Source organism: Oryctolagus cuniculus, chromosome 15, assembly GCF_051225735.1.
Source record: "Oryctolagus cuniculus isolate XC-2025 breed Fujian yellow rabbit chromosome 15, ASM5122573v1, whole genome shotgun sequence".
Lineage (NCBI taxonomy): Eukaryota > Metazoa > Chordata > Mammalia > Lagomorpha > Leporidae > Oryctolagus > Oryctolagus cuniculus.
In genome coordinates this window covers 33289399-33310058 of record NC_142881.1, presented here as the reverse complement: position 1 = coordinate 33310058, position 20660 = coordinate 33289399, and the positions used below count along the sequence as shown (strand labels likewise).

Sequence of the window (20660 nt, the reverse complement as noted above, 5' to 3'; positions counted from 1 at the left end):
ATGGGAAACCAGGAGCTTCCTATGGTCTCTTACATCTTATTTCTCTTCACATGGTTTCCTTTTTCCCCTTCATGTCTCATTTTTTGGTTCCTCTTTTTAAGATCCTGTGGCTATCCTCAATCTTATTTCTTAACATCCTTTCCATAAAATACTAGATTTCATCTAATGGTTAGGTCTGCCTAATCTTACAGATTTACATGATATGATAGCATCAAGGAGGAAAAAGCTTACATAGGTAAAGAGGTAAAAAAAAATTTTTTAAAGCCAAAGATATAAAAATCTTAGCAAATATGCAACTGTTTTTTGTGGTCAGAGGGTGTGACAAGGGTTAGGCAGGAAGGTGAGCTCCAGACCACTTACATGGAACGCTCTGCGGATGTCCAGGCTCCCAGCAGGGGCTCCCTGACTTAGTTAGAGACTCAGCAACCAGCATGCACACAGTGGCTAAGGCAGGTCCTTCGGGAGATGATGGGAGGCAAGTTTCTTTGTTGGCAGAGCGAGGAAGAGGCAGCTCTGTGCCCCAGGTGCTCCTGCCATGGGCCAAGGCCAGCTGCTCAGGCAACAGAGGAAACTAGGGCAAGGCGATCCAACTGCTGCTGTGCTTGCGATGGTGGCAGAGTCCCCAGACTGGGCACTCAGAAGGCACATTAAACACAAGGGCGCACTACAGCACAAAAGCAAACCACAGGAAGCGCAAGTCCCAGCTCCCAAACAGAATTTCTGCACATAGATAGACTTTAATCGGAAACAAAAGTAAAAATCATTGTAGGGGAAAATCTCTAGATTAGAAATCTAGAAACCTTAAATCCTGGTCCTGACCCTCCCCAGCCATGTGGTAAAGAGGCAAGGGCTTTCTTCCCCGGCCTGAGTTCCCTGACCAACGGTCTGCTCCGTCTGACGTCATCACCAAATGAGATGAGGGATGCCAATGTGCCTCGAGAAATTGGAACAGCTACGCAAAGGGAACCGCCCTCTTGTTAACCAGCTAGACTACTGGCTTTTACAGGAAAATCCCAAAGTGAGGCTTCTCTCTCCATGATATGATCAGGTAGAATAGAAGCAAGCAAAGCACAGACAGGAAGGAGAGCCATCAAAATGTCATGAGCAGTTATTTAGGAAGGGCGATATTTGGTAGGGAAAGGTTATGGTGTTTTTGTTTTCCACTTTTTTTGTTTACAATGAGCTTATGTTTTAAAGTGAAAAAAGCAATGTATTTTTAGAATTTATATATTATTTTACTTTATGTATCTAAAAGGAAGAGAGAGAGAGAGAGAGAGAGAGAGAGAGAGAGAGAGAGATCTCCTACCTGCTGGTTTATCTCCAAATGCCTGCAACAGCCAGGGCTGGGCCAGGCTGAAACCAGGAACTGGGAACTCACTCTGGACCTTTCACATAGATGACAGGAACCCAACCACTGGAGCCATCACTTGCCGCCTCCCAGGTGCTCCTCAGCAGGAAGCTGGAACCAAGAGTCAGAGGTGGACCATGAACTCAGGTACCCCTTTATGGGATGAGAGCATCCCAAGTGATGGCTCAACCACTGCACCAAATGCCTGCCCAGAAAGGTGGTATTTAAAAGAAAGGATGCTTCTCATCAAAAAGAGAGCTATATCCTAGTGGAGATGAGATGCAGAAAGAGGAGCTAAGAAAAAGAAAAAAAAAAAAAAGGAAAGAAAAAAGGCTCTGAAATAGGCAGCAATTCCCACCATTCCTAGGATACTCTTTGGCTGCCAAGAAGATTAAATTTGAGAAAACAACTGATTCCTGCTTTACTTGGGCCTAAACATAGATGAACCTCAACAGACTGATTGAACTCTCTGGAGCTTTCCTATTCTCTCCAGCATATGTGCACCTTATCTGGGTCGGGCTTCATTAACATTTATGTTAATGAAAAGATACACACATGCTTCCTAGTTCCTGTGCTGTAGGGTGCATGAATTAGGGAAATGGTAAGTCCCTGGAGGCATTTTTGCACATTTATGAAAGGGATATTCCATGGCTGACATCCTAAATTTCAGAGTAGCTTCACAAATTTTTGACTACCTAGGACACGTTAGACAAGGATCAGAATCCCCTGCTTGCCACATTCTTATTTCATCTGGGGTTCCAACCCACTGAGCTACTTTGAAGCTGTATTCAATCATCAACCCTCTTCCATAGGATATTAACTAAGCTTCCTCTCTGTGTCTTAACCCAAATCACTGATGCTGAGTAAGAAAGAGCTGTAGCCAGGAAGGTTGGCTCTACTGGCACCCAGCGGTCCAGCACTTGTTAAGTCCATTGGTCGGGCAGAGGGAAAGCTGCCACGTGAGAGTGTCATCTTGCCTAGACCCCCGTGACTTGTGTACAATGGTGTCTCTGGGAGGCATGAATACAGACACAGTGCGAGATTGTCACCAACAAAGAATTTGGTTAGCAAGCACTCTACAGTACAAGGGAGCTCCACAAGGTTCATGGAGAATGTATATTAATAAAAAAATGCATGGACTTAAAATTTTAACATCAAAGTAAATCGATCTTTTAATGATATTTTAATTTAATCTTATTTATTTTTATTGAAGATATATTTATTTCAAAGTCAGAGCTGCACAGAGAGAGAAGAAGAGGCAGAGAGAGAGAGAGAGAGGTCCTCCATCTGCTGGTTCACTCCCCAATTGGCCGCAACAGCCAGAGCTGTGCTGATCTGGAGCCAGGAGCCTCCTCCGGGCCTCCCACGTATGTGCAGGGGCCCAAGGACTTGGGCCATCCTCTACTGTTTTCCCAGGCCATAGCAGAGAGCTAGATTGGAAGTGGAGTAGACATGATTTGAACCAGTGCCCATATGGGATGCCAGCACTGCAGGCAGCGGCTTTATCTGCTACGCCACAGCAACAGCCCCTAAGTTTCATTTTCAACAATGTGTATATTATTTGAGAGACCAGGAGACAGAGGCAGAGAGAGACAGCTTCCATCTATTGGTTTACTCACCAAATGTCTGCAACGGTCTGCCAGCAAACGCTGAAAGCCAGGAAGACAATCCAGGTCTCCTGTAGGGGTGACAGGGACCAAGCTGTTAGAATCATCAGTGCTGCCTGCCAGGGGCTGCATTAGCAGAGGCTGGGGTCAGGGGCCAGAGAACAGACTTGATCCCAAGCACTCTGAATTGGTACACACATCTTTGTCTTAATTACTAGGCCAAGCCCCTACCTTAATTCTAGTTTTCACAAGCTTTTTGAAGTTCCCTGGTATTGGTGAGGTTCTGAATACACAAAATAACAGAAGACACCAGTCCCCCAAGCACGGAGTTCTCAATCAGAAAGGGAAGCCAGCAATTGTACCTGTGTTGTTACCAAGAATTAAAATAAGAAGAATACCATGGATTCCAAGTATGCATTGGTCTCCCTTTTTATTTAAAAAAATAGCATTTTCCTCCCTACCCCTTTACTTTTCTTGTGTTATTTTGGACCCCCTTCTAGAGCAGTTCTTTCAGAAAGCTGCAATTATAACCCCTTTCTCTGCCGGTGAGATGTAAACCTTCTAACTGGCAGGAGCTGAGAGCCTTGTCTTCGAAATGCAAACATTCAAGGCCATGACTCTCATTTCCAGTCTGTGGGAAGGTACAGGCCGTGGCGGACACCTTGCTGTGACATGCACCATGGAAGTGTGCTTCTCCTTCAGATGAGCTCCAGTTGACAGACCCAGGTGGCCAAGGCACCTGATCCCGCTCAGCATTTCCCCCAGCGTATCCCGGCCTGGGAAGTCTCCTGCCTGTTACTCCCACAAAGCTGAGCTCAGTGCGCTCGGGGCCCTCTTTAGCAGTGGTCGCTGCTGAACACAATCTGTCCTTACCTCTGTAACCTGGCTTTGCTTATCTCTGACAAGGTGCTAGCACTTCAAATTTGTAGTGTGTGAAATCAAAATAGCTAGAGTCCTTGTTTGCAAAACACACAGAATGCCAGATGTCACCTGTCACAGAAACAAGACGAGGTAGAACTGGCTCATCTCCAGGCCCCTTCCAGGTTCACTGTCCAAACACAACTTTACTAGTTTTTCTTCTATCTTTTTTCATTGTTTCGCCTTGTCTACCTTGAATGCCTTCACCCTAGGCAGCTCCAAGATCTAAGACCCCTGGAAGCCCCCCACCTGCCAGAGGAGAGGACTTCTTCCTGGAAAGCTGCTGGGATTGCCAGTCTGAGGTGGCTCCCAGCCCTTCTGCTGGGTCACCCCTCCCTGACTCCAGAAGGCCCTGTGTAGTCTCATGCGTGGACCTCACCTGCAGACCATAGACAATTCTCTTAAACATGGTGGGTTTTGAGAAATACTCACTCAGAGAGCGATTTTACCATTGTGTTTACCAAGATTTTATTTTTACAAATTCAAGAGCATGGAAGGTACTCTGTAGTCATGCTCTGGTTCAAGTTATTTCCTATATCAAAATGTGTAAACTTTAGTGAAAATTTTCATAATCTCATTTAAAATAAAATCAAGCAAGATCTTCCAGGTCACAGGTACAGCAGGACTAGAGTGCAAGCCTGTCTTTATTGGTGCTGGTATGAGTGCGGGATAAAACCAAATAGAGCTGCTTCCATTTTTCTGGTTCAAGGATTCTGAAACGCATCAGTTGCTATGGGAAACTGGCAGATTTTTTTTTTAACTGTAAACAGCCTAGGTTAACTATAAATGACTAAGTCATTGCTTACAAAATAAACTCAACATCGGATTGGAACAATCAGAAAGAAGCACTTCTGAGGAACAAAGCAGGTGACCATCCAGGAAGACTGAGACAGTCACACTGGGGGCGGGCAGGTGGGGAAGGTGCATCCCAGGCAACAAAGCATGGCTGCTGCTTTCTTCATGGAGGAAGTTGCTCCTTGCACTGGGAGAGACAGGAGCAACTACGAAAGGAAAGGCAGAGGGGCAGGCATTTAGCTTTGCAGTTAACACACAGTTTAAGATAGCTGTGTCCAGCACTGAAGTGCCAAGGTTCAATCCTCAGCTCCAGTTCGTGATTCCAGCTCCCTGCCAGTGAGGACCAGGTACGCAGCAGGTGACAGCTCAAGTGACTAGGTTCCTGCCACCCCTGTGGGAGACCTAGATGAGGTTCCCAGCACCTGGCTCCAACTGAGTCTAGTGCTGGCTGTTGTGGGCATTTGTGCAGTGAACAAGTGGACAGGAGCTCCCTCTGTCTCTCATTTTACCTCTCTCTCTCTCTCTGCCTCCAAGACTGAAAAAAAAAAAAAAAAAAAGGAAAGGCAGGAAGAGCATCAGAATTATCTGAGAAAAATAATTTCAGATCTGAGACTTAAATTCCATATCCCAAGGCCTATTAGGCATAGAGTACCTCTTCACAATTCTTGTGGTATGTTTTATCACATGTATTACTATGTACTTAATTTGTTTTGTTTTAAATTGACACATGACAATTATATATATTTATGTATACAATGGGTAAAGATCAACTCAGGGTGATTAGCATTTCCATCTCCTTACATGTGTATCATTTCTTTGTGTGTGAAGCCCTTGAATCCCTCTAGTTCTTTATAAAATATACAATAAGTTATTGTAAATTTATCATATCTATCATCACCCTACCACACTGCAGAATACTAGAATTTATGGCCGTGATCTAATTCTATTTTAGTATCATTATCCAACCTCCCTCTACTTGCCTTTCCTTAATTGCTTCTTTTAATTGTCCCTAACTGGAATCATTAAAAAATATTTAGTCTTGTCCTAGGGAATAAGATGCATAAAAATCATGGCCTGATATGCATAATTTAAAAATAAGATATAAATATGTACAGGCTTTTAGGTGCTCAGCTGTGTACCCCCTAACACTACCTCATGCACCTGCAGAGATCAATGGAAAACACTGCTGTAACTCAGCCCGAAGGCCAGCATAGGAATCAAGTCTAGGCTGGGGAAGTTCCAGGGAGAAGCTTTCTCCACAATGCAGGTGCTCACTGTGGAGTTCTTGGGCTGAGGGGTGGTTTTAAAACAGGATTGGTCCCATGAGGAGGCAGAGACTGTGGATCCCTTGCATCTGGGAAGGATGGTGTCTGCTTCAACCAATGTGGGGACAGCAGAAGTGACATTGTGTGACTTTTGAGGCTGGGTCCAAAGGGGCAGGTAGCTCCTGTGTGTTCCAGCAACACTACCCTGGCACCCCAGAAGTCTGGATTCTCTTTAGAGAGAACGTGTAAATGTGCTTGGGCTGATAGCTATACTGAACCCAGCCTTCTGCCATCCTCACCAAGATGAGAGTGGGGAACCACAGGGAGAATCAGTACCCCCAAGGCACCATTCAGTCCCAGAGGATCACCCAGGCAAGACAGCATGAATTATTAACCAAAAAAATTGTGAGGTACTATGTAAACAGTACATAGATAACTATGTAACAAAATCATTGCCTTTCTAAGCCATTACATTTTGGAATCATCAGCAACGCACCAATAGATAACCAGAACAGAGCAATTGTATCAGAATCACCAATGGAACTTGTCAAAATGCATATTCCCAGGCCCCAAGTGAGACCCAGGGAACCTGGAATCTGAATCTTTACCTAGTTTCCTGAGTGTCCCTGGTGGTATGAGAGACATTCCTTTACAGTTACTGAGTCATTCATTCTCCAATTCATTCTATAGCCTCTGTTGAGCACTACAATGAGTGGGGCTTATGCCGGCCACCAGACATGCTTATAACCAGAGGCAAACGCTGCTTCAGAATTGTTATAATTGGCTCAAAGCCTTCTAGATTTAGTCCAAGACATTAATAATTGGTCACAGTTGAGAAATTAGGTGCAATGAAAGAACTAAATCCTCTGATGTTTCACGAACAGCTACCTCAGCAGCACCTTGGGGCCTTTGGAGAGAGCGAGCCAGGGACAACCTCAGCCCCTATCCCAGATTTATTTGCCCTTGAATGTGACATTCATGTGGCTTTTTCTCCCTAAGTAGAAAAGTGACAATAGCTAGTTCATGGTAGAGAAAGGGAAGCTACAGGAAAGTATTTCAAACAAGCGGAACCTCCTCAATCTAGAACTGCGTTAAAGAGTTTCTGGGGTCAGGCACACCTGGGTCTGAATCCTGGCTTCATGGGAGCTCTCCAAGCCTCAGGTCTCTCCTCTGAAGTCTTATTGCTCACTTCATGAGGGAGTTATGAGGACTAAGCTGGAATCTGTACTTGTGTGTGTGTGTGTGTGAGTGTGTGTGTGCACGTGTGTATCTGTGAGTGCATGTGTGCATGTGTGTGTATGGTTATCACACTTGCTAATGGCCTGGAGGATTTCCTTCCAGTCTTTTCCTGCTGAATACACCGATGTTTTATTGTGTGGTTTTACAGCAGCCCTCCCCAGCCTCCCCCCACCCCCGGGAGTTCTCAGTATTGGTGTCGCTGTCAGAGACAAGGCTACATCTAGAGGAATCCAAGGTGAAGGGACAGTGGTGACAGAGCTGGGTGGTGAGCCTGGATAGGGGAGGGGCCTGAATTTGGAATATGAGCCCCATCTTAACACACTCATCTCCCTCAGAGCTTTAGGCAAAACCTGCAGCCCCAAGGGCCTGATAGCCTCAGGTGGCTTCTACTTCTGGGGTGTAGCTATGGCAACTGTCCTTTCAGGTTTTCTAGGTCAGTTCTACATGTTGTGCAATCTTATTATAGCGCATATGATATCGGACATAAAACTGCAGAATGTGAAGGCTATGTGGCAGCAGCAGGGCTGACGGGTCTAACGGTGTTAATAGGAAGTGGCTGTTCCATTTATGTTTCTGCCCTTTGGAGGTTTTCTCATCGGTATGATCCCCATCCAGACCTTCTTCCTGCTGCAAAAAGAGGGCACAGGAAAAGCACAAAGTCACAGATGTGAACTCACAGAAGGTCAAGCACACAGGCTTTGGAATAAAACAGACCTAGATGCAACACCCCACGCCATCAGTCAGAGCTGGGCGGGGTGGGGGTTAACATCTTCAAGGCGCTCCTTTCTTATTAAAGAAAGAAAACACACAACACACACACAGAAAGAGGAGAGAGAAAAAGAGACATGATCGCATCCCCTGGCCACTTCCCAAATGCCTACAATGGCTGGGACTGGGCCAGGCTGAAACTAGGAGCTAGAAGCAGGGAACTCAATCCAGGTCTCCATGTGTGAGGCAGGAACCCAGTCGCAGGAGCCATCACTGCTGCCTCCTGGGGTCTGCATTAGCAGGAAGCTGGAGTCAGCAACCAGAGCCAGGAACCAAACCCAGGTACTCAAATGTGCGACCTGGACATTTTAATCGGCATCTTAACCACTAGGCTAAGCACCCTTCTCATTTTTAGATGGGGGTGATAATACCTATTTCAAAGTGTTATTGATAATTAAATGAGGTAATCTATGAAATGTGCCCACTGTACTATCACACAGCCATATTCCCATATTATCAGTATTTTTATAGTAGAGTGTACAGAGCACAGAGCTAACCACTGCACCACCAAACACAGGACACGGCAGGGAGGTACTGTCAGCAGCACACACCAGAGGCAGCAGGTCTCCTGGTAACACGGCTGGTCAGGCTCAGAACTGAAAGTGAATGAGCATGGTCAGATATTGAGCTGTCTGCAGGGACCAAGGGTATCCCTGGCTCAGCTGAACTTGGCCAATATAAAAGACAGCAAATACAGACTGTGCCAGAAAAGGAGATTATTCTCTAAATAGCTTAAGTAATTTGTGGTGCAGGACCAGCTTCCAAAAAAAAAAAAAAAAGGCTTCCATTAAAATACAAAATCGCACGATAAAAGTACCGTGTCTATGTCAAAAGGCAATTAAAGGGGCTGAACAGCAGATTAAACTGCTGCTTGCAATGCTGGCATCCCACATCAGAGTGCTGTTTTGAATCCTGGTAAACTCAGCTTCTAGTCCAGCTCCCTGCTAACGGATCTGGGGACACAGTGGATGATGGGCCACATCATACTTGGGCCCTTGCCGTTCATCTGGGAGACCAGAATGGAGTTCCTGGTTCCTGGCTTTGTCCTGGCTTAGACCTAGCTGTTGTAGCCATATGGGGAGTGAACCAATGGATTCAAGATAGATTGTTCTCTCTTCTGCACTCTGCCTTTCAAATCAATGTATAAATATATATGTTTTAAAATTACAACTTTGTAAATGCTGACTTACAGTTTCTGGATTTACCTTGTTGAGAGCCAGTGACCAGCAATACTGAACTCACTGTAGCACTACTTTAAGAAGTCTTGTTCAATTGATTGTTCTTGTGTGTGCCTATTGTGGTCATTGCCATTGTGTTTGCTAATTGTTTACTGAGCATTTAAATCAGTCATCCTTCAGGTGATGTGCAGCCTTGCCATCCACAAGTTCGCTCATATTAACCAAGAAACACACGTGGTTCCCATCCAACGGTGTCAGCTCAGACACGCCCACACTGTGCCAGGACTCCTAGGAAAACACGCAGTGAGGGTACAGACAATGAGGGCCCTGAATTTGGAAGTGGGTCCCCAGAACTCCCCTTCAGCATACTCTTTTCCCTCTAAGGTTTAGGCCAAACCCTATGTATAATGATAATAATAATAATTATATCACAAATGTTATCATAAAATATTTTCCTCCAAAGGGCAGAAATATAGATGAAATAACACTTCCTTTCTAAGCCTATTAATCCTTCCGTTGTCTTCCCGAAGTCTCAACATAAAGAATCTCTCAAGAAGTCTGTCATGAATAATTTTGAGAGTTACAGTGCAGGGACCTAGAATAGGGAAGCCATAACTCACATGACTCATCTTCCCCCCACATTGGTAAAATGTTGTTTGATCAGGCCTGACTTCACACATCCTGTCCCCCACATGGCACCAGTGCCCACTTCTCCGCAGCTATGACCTCAGATTCCAACTGTCAACTGGATATTTTTGCTTGAACCCCCTGCCATCCTCCAAATGCAGCATGCTCGAAATAAACCACAATTTATTCCCCCGCCTCCTCCCTCAAAGAGACCTGGCTTCCTAAATCCCTATTTGCACTCAAGGCACTTGGCTCTGCTGTAGACAACCTGGAGTAGCACTAGACTCCCAGGCCCACTTCTCTCTCACAGGGGAGCTGGAGCCGGATGCCCCTCCCTGTTCTCCCGGGGTTAAACACCTCTCACACTTGGTCCACTATTTCATTCTCCTAAGGAACCATCCATCTCCTTCCCTCCAACTCTGTGTGTACCAGATTAGTTTCTTAAAATCTATTGTTGTGCTTTCAATCTTCTGCTCACAAAAACCTTTACTGACTCCAGAAAAGAAGATGTAACATCCTCAACCAAGGTTGAGGACAGGACTCTCTCTGACGTGGTTTTCCCGACTCCGCGGTGCCTGCAACCGCTTCCCATTGCCAAGTCTCCACTGCAACTTAGGCGTTCTTCTCCCCGAGCTCCAAATCTTCTCAGCCAGGAGGACCCAGAGTTTTGCCTTCCAGGTACCTTATTCCTACCCATCCACCAAAACTAAGCACAAATCTCAGCTCTGCCACAAAGCCACACACCTCACCCAACCCACACCCAGCTCTTGGCTTCTCTGAACACCACTTGTGGATCCCATGCACGTTCCACATCTTAGCACAACTCACACCATTGGCTGTCTTTACCACACACGCCACTAGTGTCCAGACACTTTCCTTTTCTTTGTGCCCACACCTCTCGCACCACCAGCTAGGGCTGTGCATGTCGCAGTGGGGCAGGACCCATCCGGCGGACTGAAGAGCCAAAGAAGGCAGGAGCCCCTGGGGAGAGAGAGACGTCAAGGAAGAGAACAGGACAGGAAGAGAGGAGAATTTTTCTCTTGAATGCCTGGGGATGCTGTTGGCCCATGCTAGTGCTCAGATTCATAGACTCTTTGAGCTGAATCGGCCTTAAAAAATCTTTGGGTTCAGTTATGTGATGCTGACTGTGAAGACTGATTAAAAACCGGGAATGACATGGCTGGCCCAGAGAAAACAATCAGCAAGGACAGGCACCGTGGACCAGCCACGGGCCGTCAGGGTCTCCCTCCACACCCTCTGCCCCTCAGCTTTGTCACTGTAAGCATGAATGACGTAATGCTTCCCCGAGGAGCCCCGTGAGTATTAAAGGAGATGACGTGTGTTAAGTGCTCAGTGGTTGTTAGGGAAGACATCCCTGCCCCTCCTACACCACAGAGATGTGCTTTCAAACACGGAAAACGGAACTTCCCAAGGGCTGATTTCAACCTTCTGCATCTGGGCCTCCACATCTGTGGGCCCTGGATTCGACCAGCCATGGGTCAAAAGTACCCCCAAAAAATCATTGTGTCTGTGCTGAACATGAGCAGACTTCTTTGTCTTGTCATTCACAAAATAATATGGTGTAACAGCTATTTAGATGGCATTTACTTTGCATTAAGTAGTACAAGCACCCAAGAGGTTATGCGAAGCATAACACAAGGAGATGTGCGTAGGTTCTATGCAAATTAGACCACTTCATATAAGGAAGACGAGCATCTGCAGATGTTGGTATCTGCGGGGATCCTGGAACCAACCCCCCACAGATTCTGAGCGACAACCGTAACCGGTTGTGAGTGGGAGGTTGCTGAGGTCGGACTGTTTGTAATTCACACGGTAAAAACCTAATCACCAAGGTGATGGTAATAGAAAGCGGGGTCTTTGGGGAATGATTGGGACCTGAAGGCTCCACTAGGTGAATAGGATCAATGACCTTATCACAGAGGCCCCCGAGAGCTGTCTTCCCTCTCCACCACGTGAGGACACGTAGCAGGTGCCACTGTGAAGAACAGGCCCTCACCTGATGCTGAATCTCCTAGAGCCTCAATCTTGAATTTCCCAGCCTCTAGATCTGTGAATAATGCAGTCTTATTCATAAATTACCCAGTTATAGTATTCTATGGTATAGTGGCCCAGATGGACTAAGAGAGATGTTATAAGCCTATCGACATCTATAACGACCCCCTATTTCTATTTGGGGTAGTGATGTAAAATGTTTTTCTAACTGTGGGTCACAGTCAAACAAGTGTGCGAGCCCTTGGATTTAAGCTCTCTACAAATAAATGTGAAAGGGCAGAGGACTGAGTGCTACGACAAGAACGATCTCACCTCCCACCTTCTCCAGACCTTGGTTTGCCATTGCTGTCACGGTCCTGGTAATCTTTTCTTAATTTTAAGAAAATTAAGATTAATTCTCTGATATGTAACACAGACCATTTCTGCTTCAGAAAGCAGAGAAGATTCCCCAGCCTGCAGGTCTAAATTATCTGTGCCAACGACCAGGGCCAGTGAGCGTCGTTCCCCAGCACACAGAATGCTCTCAAACCTCCAGGGAAGGGGAGCTTCTGACCTGCAAGCCCTCTCAGCTGCTTACTGTGTCTTGGCTTTTGCAGTGATTCTGTCACCCACATTGTAGCAGAGAACAACTCGGGTTCCGATGTTCTGGAATGGCTTCAGGTACAGAAAGTTAAAGATAGCTCCCAGCTCGAACTCCTCGACGTCTCCTGGCTGATAGAATGCATGGGAGCAGGGAGACCCGTGGAGATGACAGGGAAGCACCAGCTTGTTGTAAGTATCACGGCTGTGGTTGTCATCGCCGTTCGCTTGGTGGCTACGAACACGAGCTTTACAACTTCAGCCCCGGGCCGTGCCCCAGCTTCTCTGCTTGCTCCCTGTGTGGCCCTGCTGAGCTGCCGCTCCCTCCTCTGTTAACACGAGATGACAACAGTGCCTACATGATGGTCAGGAAGGTCGGAATAACACTGCACCTGCTACAGAGCAGACACTGAATAAATAAATGGTAGCTGTTTTTATAAACATGTCTACACACAACTTTTTAAAACATATGTAAGTCCTAATATTCCGGCAGCCAGAAAACAGAGGGTAGCTATTTTTCTCTAATTATCATTATTCAGAAAGAAAATAATAAAGTTAAGCTCTTAATGCCAAGTCCTCAATCAATAGTGCTAGAACTGTTGGGAAGGGGGCTTGGACCAGGATTCCACAAATTCACAGGAAAGAAAGATGATATTTAATTGGTAGCTCTTTCTCATTTTTTCTGATTTCAAAAATTATTCATGTTAATGATAGAAAACTGAAATATCAGAGATGTGCAGACACTAAGTTTGGGCCTTCTTTAAGTTTTAAAATGTTATTCTCAAGGCACACAGAGACCCGGAGACAAGGAGCTCCCACCCACTGGTTCACTCCTCAAAATACAACGGGCAGATTTGGGCCGGGCAGAAACCAGAGGCCAGGAACTCAATTTAGGTCTTTCACACGGGTGACAGCGACCCAAGCACTTGAGCCATCAGCAGCTGCCTCTCAGGGTCTGCACTGGCAGGGAGTTGGAAGCAGGCGTCAGAGCTGGGAACAAAACCCAGGCACTGCGATATGAGATGTGGACACCTTAACCATTCGGCCAAATGCCCACCCTGAGCCTTCTAGAATTTTATCTTCCTTCCAGAGACAGCTACCATCAAACTACCTCCAGTCTTTTCCTCTGTACATGTCCCCATTATTCCCATAATTGTTATTAAAAATGAGTGCTTCTGCATTTGTCCAGGTAAGACAAGACTGCCCAGCTAGTCCCAACCCAGGCTCCCAGGAGGCTCCAGCACTTGCTGTGCACAGGATCTCCGAGTACGCGTGTAAGAGGAGAACCACTCTGAACAACTGTAACCGCATATTCACGGTAACCAACACCCACAGCCAAGGAAGGGCTTGCTCACGTCAGTTATAAACTTTTCTGAAAATCTGGAGACGCCTCCCCAACACCTACCCACCCCTGCCTGATCTCTGGTCCTTCTTTCTGCCAGAAATGGGTCACCATCTTTCATGGAAATGGATAAATACTGTTACATTACATTCTATAGAGACACTGGATTATCATTTAATGAGAGGTATCATGAGTGGGCACACCACTAATCAAAGACAAATATTCTGAAAATCCAAGTATGGTGATTAGTGTAAAACATTAAGAGCAAATGACAAAAAGTAGCAATAGTGAATCAACTGTACTTGCTGGGCAATCACAAGACAGGGCTGCCCTGCATTCCAGCCTCTCTGGTCCTGACGAGGCGTGGACAAGTCAAGTCCTCTCTGAGCATCAGTTTTCCTACCTGTGTAACAGGAAACCAGCCAGGTCACCTCTAAAGCCATGCCCGGCTGTGAAGTGGGGTCACTGTGTTTCCAATGACCTGAGCAAGTCCACAACTGCTAGTCCCCTAGCCTCGAGTCAGTGGCCAGCTGGAGTAAACTTGCAGTAGCACGGTCAGATGCGTGTCAGCTCCACGTGGGTGAGGAAGTGCAGGAAAGAGCAGTGCCTGGGCGTGCTGAGCGTGATGTCCCAGGCGGCAACTGCTTCCTCCTCCGCCAGCAATGCACACGTGCCCCATCTTAAATGACTCTCGGCCGGCGCCACAGCTCAGTAGGCTAATCCTCCGCCTTGCGGCGCCGGCACACCGGGTTCTAGTCCCAGTCGGAGTGCCGGATTCTGTCCCGGTTGCCCCTCTTCCTGGCCAGCTCTCTGCTGTGGCCAAGGAGTGCGGTGGAGGATGGCCCAAGTGCTTGGGCCCTGCACCCCATGGGAGACCAGGATAAGTACTTGGCTCCTGCCATCGGATCAGCGTGGTGCGCTGGCCGCAGCGTGCCGGCCGCGGCGGCCATTGGAGGGTGAACCAACGGCAAAGGAAGACCTTTCTCTCTGTCTCTCTCTCTCACTGTCCACTCTGCCTGTCAAAAAAAAAAGACTCTGAACTCGGGTCTATATGCCCCAGGAGCACACCCATTCGTTCAAGCCTAGGTTAAGTGCTGCCTGTGTTTTATGTGCAAGCCAAGAGATGAGAATGCGCAGTGACCAAGGCAGAAGCCTGGCCACAGGCTGGTGGGGACCACAGCAGAGGAAAGGATCGTGCCAAGTCATGACTGGTAGGATGTGGTGAGCAACAGATGGAGTTTTTGGTTAAACCATTGCTGAGTGTCTAATGGCAGGGAACTCAGAGTTCCCTCACAAGGCACTCTGAAGCCTGTATTTTCAGTTCAAGTCTACTCCATCCCACAAGGGAGGTGCAAAGATATAGGGATCTAATTCTGGCCTTGAAGGACGTGGACAGGGGCAGGTGTTGTGCTAATAATTAAAGGAGAGCAAGATGCATTCACAAGTGGCTGCTGGCTCCAGGTCTCAGAAACAGACCCATAACTTACTTCATTATTATTACTATTATTCAGGATGCCTTTGAGATTTTGGCTGAAAATTCTGAGTTCAGAGAAAATGAGGATTCTTACGTGACATTTATAAGAGCAGCTTCGGTCCTGAAATCTCTACCGTTCCCAATCGTCAGTATGAAGGACACAGAAGGAATTCCCTGCCTGGGGGACAAGGTGAAGGGCATCATAGAGGTAAGGGTGAAACGGGATACGTTCCACCCCCTAATAGGCATATGGCGGGGGAGGGGGACAGCTAACAGAGTTTCTTGTCAATTACAAAGATGTGGTGTTCATGATTTACTTTTCTTTATAATTACATATGTATTTCTCTGTGTACCTTTTATGTGTCTACCTTGACACACACATATATGTTGAGATGGATGCACATATATGTATAATCCTAATCTCAACAGTATCACAGCAGGAGCTACATGAAGCCAGCTAATGGAGAAAGAGCTCTGGGCACAGGGGGGATATGACGTGCAGTGTTGCTGATTCTGCATCTCTCCCCTGTTCCAGGAAGAGAGCCAGGGTGGTGCCGATTTATTTAATGACATTTAAGGCACGGCAAGTTGGCTGTCTAGTAATAAGTTTCACTACTGTCAGGTGCAAAGCACATTACTGAAGGAAAGTAATCCCAGCTCTGGCAGAGGGAAGGTGGCCCTGAGCTAGATGGCCTATGGACTTGAACATGGACTGGCTTCTCAGTGGATGCAAATTAATTAATTAATTAATTCCAGCAAGTTGATGCCCATTGAAAAGAAAATAACCACAAATACATTTGTGTATTTAATAATAATAATAATTTGCACACATTTGTCAGTGGATGTTTGGCTTGGGATCCTGTAATTTAGGACCTATTTGTTCTGCGTTGTGATCCCTCAGAGTCATAGAGGAGTTTTAGATGTCAGACGAGCCAGGATTTTTGAGATTACAGGGAAACTTTTTTCTGTATCAGCCAGAGAAACATAATGCATGCAACAGGTGCCAGTTTCATGAGAAATCAGTGAATGGAGAGTCTCAGTCTGAGTGCCCAGCTTCACTAACTTAAAATATTTTTTAAATCACCCATGCAGGAAATTATTGAAGAAGGAGAAAGTTCTGAAGTTAAAGCTGTGTTAAATGATGAACGATATCAATGCTTCAAAGTAAGTGATTTTATATGTGTTTTATTTAAAAAGCGGAATGACAGAGAGGGGGGAGAGAGAGATCTATCTCCTCTCCATTGGCTCACTCCCAAAATGGCCACTATAGCCAGGGCTGAAGCCAGGAGCCAGGAACTCCATTCTGATCTCCCATGCGGGTGGCATGGGCCCACATAACTGGGCCATCTTCTGCTGCTTTCCCAAGTGCATTAGCAGGGAGCTGGTTGGGAAGCAGAGCAGTCAGATCTCAAACCAGCATTCATATGGGATGCTGGTGTCCGAGGTGGTGGCTTAACCCAATGTACCACAACACTGGCCCCAGGTGGAAGAAACTTCTGCTAATCCTTTGGATTCAGAAATCATGCAAAGGTCTAAAATGTGACTGTGAACCACAGTCCAGGTATGGGGTGTAGACTGGGGTTTAAGTCCAGGCTCTGCTACTTGCCAGCTGGGTGATAGTGAAGAACTTACATAGCCTACATGAGCATCCCTCTTTGAAATATGAAGGCAGATATGCAGCACATGGCTGTGTGCAGAGACTCCAGAGAGACAAGCATGGCAGGGATAACTTCCCACACATGCGAGCACAGACAAGCCCTCCACAGATGCCATAACCTGCCTCACACTTCTGTTTCATTTCATCATATCCTACGTCACGAAAGGACTCGCCCCACACAAAATTACCATCACCCACCTGCTTGTCACATGCAGAAGAAACCGGTCCAGGGGTGGCCTTGTACCCGCTCTCATTGCCTGAGTCCTTGAAAGGCACCAAAGTTGTTGCGATGGTTTCAGACACCAACAGCATGCCTTCCTCTCCATTTCAGCTCTTCACTGCTGTATTCGGAGTGGGGTTGAAGACCTCTGAGAAGTGGTTCAGGATGGGCTTCAGAACTCTGAGTAAAATAAGGGAAGACAAAAGCCTGAAATTTACACGGATGCAGCAGGCAGGTAAACGTTCCTCCTGAGTGTGGTGGCTGCTCTGCGTTGGCCAGGCTGGGGCAGAGGTGGAAGTCAGCCACCCTCAACTCCAATGTGGATGAGCTGGGACACTTTTCTGGTGTCTGCTGCTGCCTGGGTCCAAATCCTGGCTCCAGCACTTTTCAGCGGCGTACCCTTGAGCAAGTGGTGACCCCGTCCATAAAAGGGAAATGACACTGGTACTTAAGTGGGGAATCAATCAGATAAGGCGAGTGAAGCCGTCAGCCCCCTGCCTGATGCCTCATGGTGGCTGTGAGGTTTGTTCAGTCTCACACCAGGCTGCACTGCAGATCTGCTTCTTTCAGACGCTTCCAGACAGTCCTGACTCCCTGGCTAAGGATCACACTGGGAGCGCTGGGAGTAACGAACGCTTGGGGAAATGACAGCTGCTGCCACCACAGCTGTAACTGTGCTTTAGTTAGTTTAGTTTAGAAACATAAAGGGATTGGGAAAAGGTGGAGGTGTAGACACAGAGTGGATATACCCAACAAGGGCTCCTCAGTTTAAGAAGATCGTAGGGGACACATGAGCGCTGTTAGCTGGCAGGAACTCCCAGAGGACACTTCTGTTTATGGAGGATCTCAGTATATGTTTTTTAGAAAAGAAAAAGAATGCCAACACAGGATCATAAAGATCGGGTGTGTTCTAAATGTTTCACTTAAATACCCAACAGAAACACAATGTAATCATGATTTCCAAAGGGAGTCAAAGCCACTGTCCCCAGCACCATGACTTCCGGAGTCACAGGGAATGATGATGTCATCAACATTTATAATGATAGGAAAGGAAGGGAATTTTCTACCAGAGGAGACTGGAAAAAAAAATAAGTAAAAACAATGTGAATCGCTATCTTCCTCTGAAGTGATGACAAAAGTGGGAACAGGCAGTGGGCAAGGAAGTGAATCGGATCCTGGTGGGTCCCATCTGCGTTCCTGCAGAACACCCATTCATCCTTTCCAAGTTGCTCACCTCTGAAACAGTGCTCATTAGCTTCATTCAATGCCATATAGGAGATAAAAGAGCCTAAGGAAAAAAGACTCGGAATTTATATCTGGACTTCTGAGAGTGCACATGTAATAAGCATGGCATATACTAGCTCTAGAGATACCATTGAAAGAAAACTCGCTTAGTTACTGAGTCTAAGGAACAACAAATGGTTTGGAATAGCAGCAAAGGCTCTTTCACACTTACAGAGCAACTGAGAGGCAATGTGGTGCTTCACTTAGAAGAAATTCTTATTAAGTGATATCAAGTACTCTCGGGGCCTGAGGAGTTTCCAATTCCCTAGCCTTGTAATTGGATTTTTCCTTTCTTGTTTGGCTTTTCCAGCCCAGTGAATGAAGAGGCTATTATTCATCTAACCAATCAGACTGCTTAATGTTGTTCATTCTATGTGGAAATCTAGGAATGCTCCCATAATACTTACACTGTCCCCCCCTAAACTGGCCATGTGCACCCCTTGGAGCAGCACTATAATGAATGGAATTGTCAAGGAGAATAGCTCAGAATCCTGCAAGGGCAAGCTGAGCACGCTGAGGGTATGGTTCATGGTCAGCTGGCACACTTGATGCAGTTTTTTTTTTTTTTTTGGACAGGCAGCGTGGACAGTGAGAGAGAGAGACAGAGAGAAAGGTCTTCCTTTGCCGTTGGTTCACCCTCCAATGGCCGCCGCGGCCGGCGCACTGTGGCTGGCGCACCGCGCTGATCCGATGGCAGGAGCCAGGTACTTATCCTGGTCTCCCATGGGGTGCAGGGCCCAAGCACCTGGGCCATCCTCCACTGCACTCCCTGGCCACAGCAGAGAGCTGGCCTGGAAGAGGGGCAACTGGGACAGAATCCGGCGCCCCGACTGGGACTAGAACCTGGTGTGCCGGTGCCGCAAGGCGGAGGATTAGCCTAGTGAGCCACGGCGCCGGCCTTTGATGCAGTTTTACTTACAATTGCACTTGACTGCCGTTCCCTGAGGTTTGAGCATTCACACACCACATTTGCCTTGAAACGTCAATGTCTGAAAGACAGCAACACGCATTTAACATGACACAGGATGAGTTTCTTGTCATAAGTTAACTGCCTTGCCATACCAAAAATGGAAAGCAAATCAAATTGCTTTCATGGAAGTCACTGTCACAGGAGAAAAGAGCCGTGGAAACCTTGGGATTCTTGTATTCACACAAGAAAGAATTCGGGCGTGAGACAAAGAGTAAAGTTAAAAGGCTTTATGAGGGACAAGGCATCTGTCAGAACGGAAGGGACAGAGAGAGAGTGCTCAGTCACTAGGACTGGAGGAGAGCGAGGTTCCATGGTTGAATGGAGAGAATTCACCTGGGCAGGCCAGTGGGTGGCTCAGCAGAGAGCAGAGAGCTGAGCACTTAGGCTTTGTTTGGACTGCAGTTTTTAAGGGAGTCTCTTTACCCCTCCTCCTTCTTCTCCAGGACAAAGGATGGAGAGTCTTGGAGAAAGGGTTTGTTGGGTGAAAATAAGCAAATTCCTCCCAGATCTGCTGGTGCAGGGCAGAGCAGAGGGGCTTCCCTTAGGGCATCTGTGAAGGTTTTATTGCCCCAGGTTATCAGGTCAGGTAACCCATTTGGTCCTGAGGAGAGAGAATTCTCCTGGGAGCCTTCCTTGGGGGAAGGGCTGGAGCCACCTGGGAGGTTATCAGGATCTGAGCAGGACTTTGAAGTGCAAGATGCTGGGCTTCTGGGGCTTCCAAAGCAGATGCTGGTTTCTTCAGGCCCTTCTCACACACACACACACACACACACACACACACACACAGGCTTATGTTTAACTTCCTACCTAACATCCCATCGTCACAGCACCTCCGTGCTCATTCCTGGGATCTGCACATATCCTTAAAGAAGCTGCGAATCCGCTCACACGCATCACTGAGTAAGCAGAGTTCTGTGCAGCCAACTCAGCTGTACTTTGAATTTCAGGCATGATGGCAATTTCTGCACTAGAACCTTGTGCAGCTCTGCTTTCTAAAGCGGAGTTCCCACACTCACAAAAATGGCCATGTAGTCGTAGTAATAATAAAAGTGTGGGTTCTTTTAAAAAAGAGAAAGTATCAGTACTGACATAAAGAAAATGGCATTCCTCAGGCCGTGGCTTTGTATTATAACAGTTACAGAGATATCAGAATGAGCATCATCTCCTGTTTGGCAGTTGTCCCCATGTATAGATAACATGGGGAGTCTGAATTTGAGAACTCTGTGAGCAGGATGTTCAAGACAAATGGCTGCCGGCGCCGTGGCTCACTAGGCTAATCCTCCGCCTTGTGGCGCCGGCACACCGGGTTCTAGTCCCGGTCGGGGCACCAGATTCTGTGCCGGTTGCCCCTCTTCCAGGCCAGCTCTCTGCTGTGG

At 46.8% G+C, this 20660-nt stretch overlaps 2 protein-coding genes across 7 annotated transcripts in view; one reads left to right on the top strand and one right to left on the bottom strand.

The window, feature by feature from the left end:
- BLNK (B cell linker) overlaps positions 1-1188 on the bottom strand; it is a 102481-nt gene extending 101293 nt beyond the window's left edge. The window contains exon 1 of the mRNA XM_089314648.1: positions 361-1188. Coding sequence (XP_089170774.1) covers positions 361-362 — 2 coding nt within the window. The 5' untranslated portion in view covers positions 363-1188. The remainder of the gene's footprint in view (positions 1-360) is intronic.
- DNTT (DNA nucleotidylexotransferase) overlaps positions 1-20660 on the top strand; it is a 31726-nt gene that overhangs the window by 1402 nt on the left and 9664 nt on the right. For 5 of the 6 annotated variants that reach the window (XM_089314644.1, XM_070057485.2, XM_002718550.5 and 2 more), the window contains 5 exons: positions 12355-12529; positions 13527-13655; positions 15191-15361; positions 16246-16317; positions 17142-17265. In XM_089314644.1, coding sequence (XP_089170770.1) covers positions 12355-12529; positions 13527-13655; positions 15191-15361; positions 16246-16317; positions 17142-17265 — 671 coding nt within the window. The remainder of the gene's footprint in view (positions 1-12354; positions 12530-13526; positions 13656-15190; positions 15362-16245; positions 16318-17141; positions 17266-20660) is intronic. The other variant, XM_089314647.1, reaches the window with a different exon arrangement.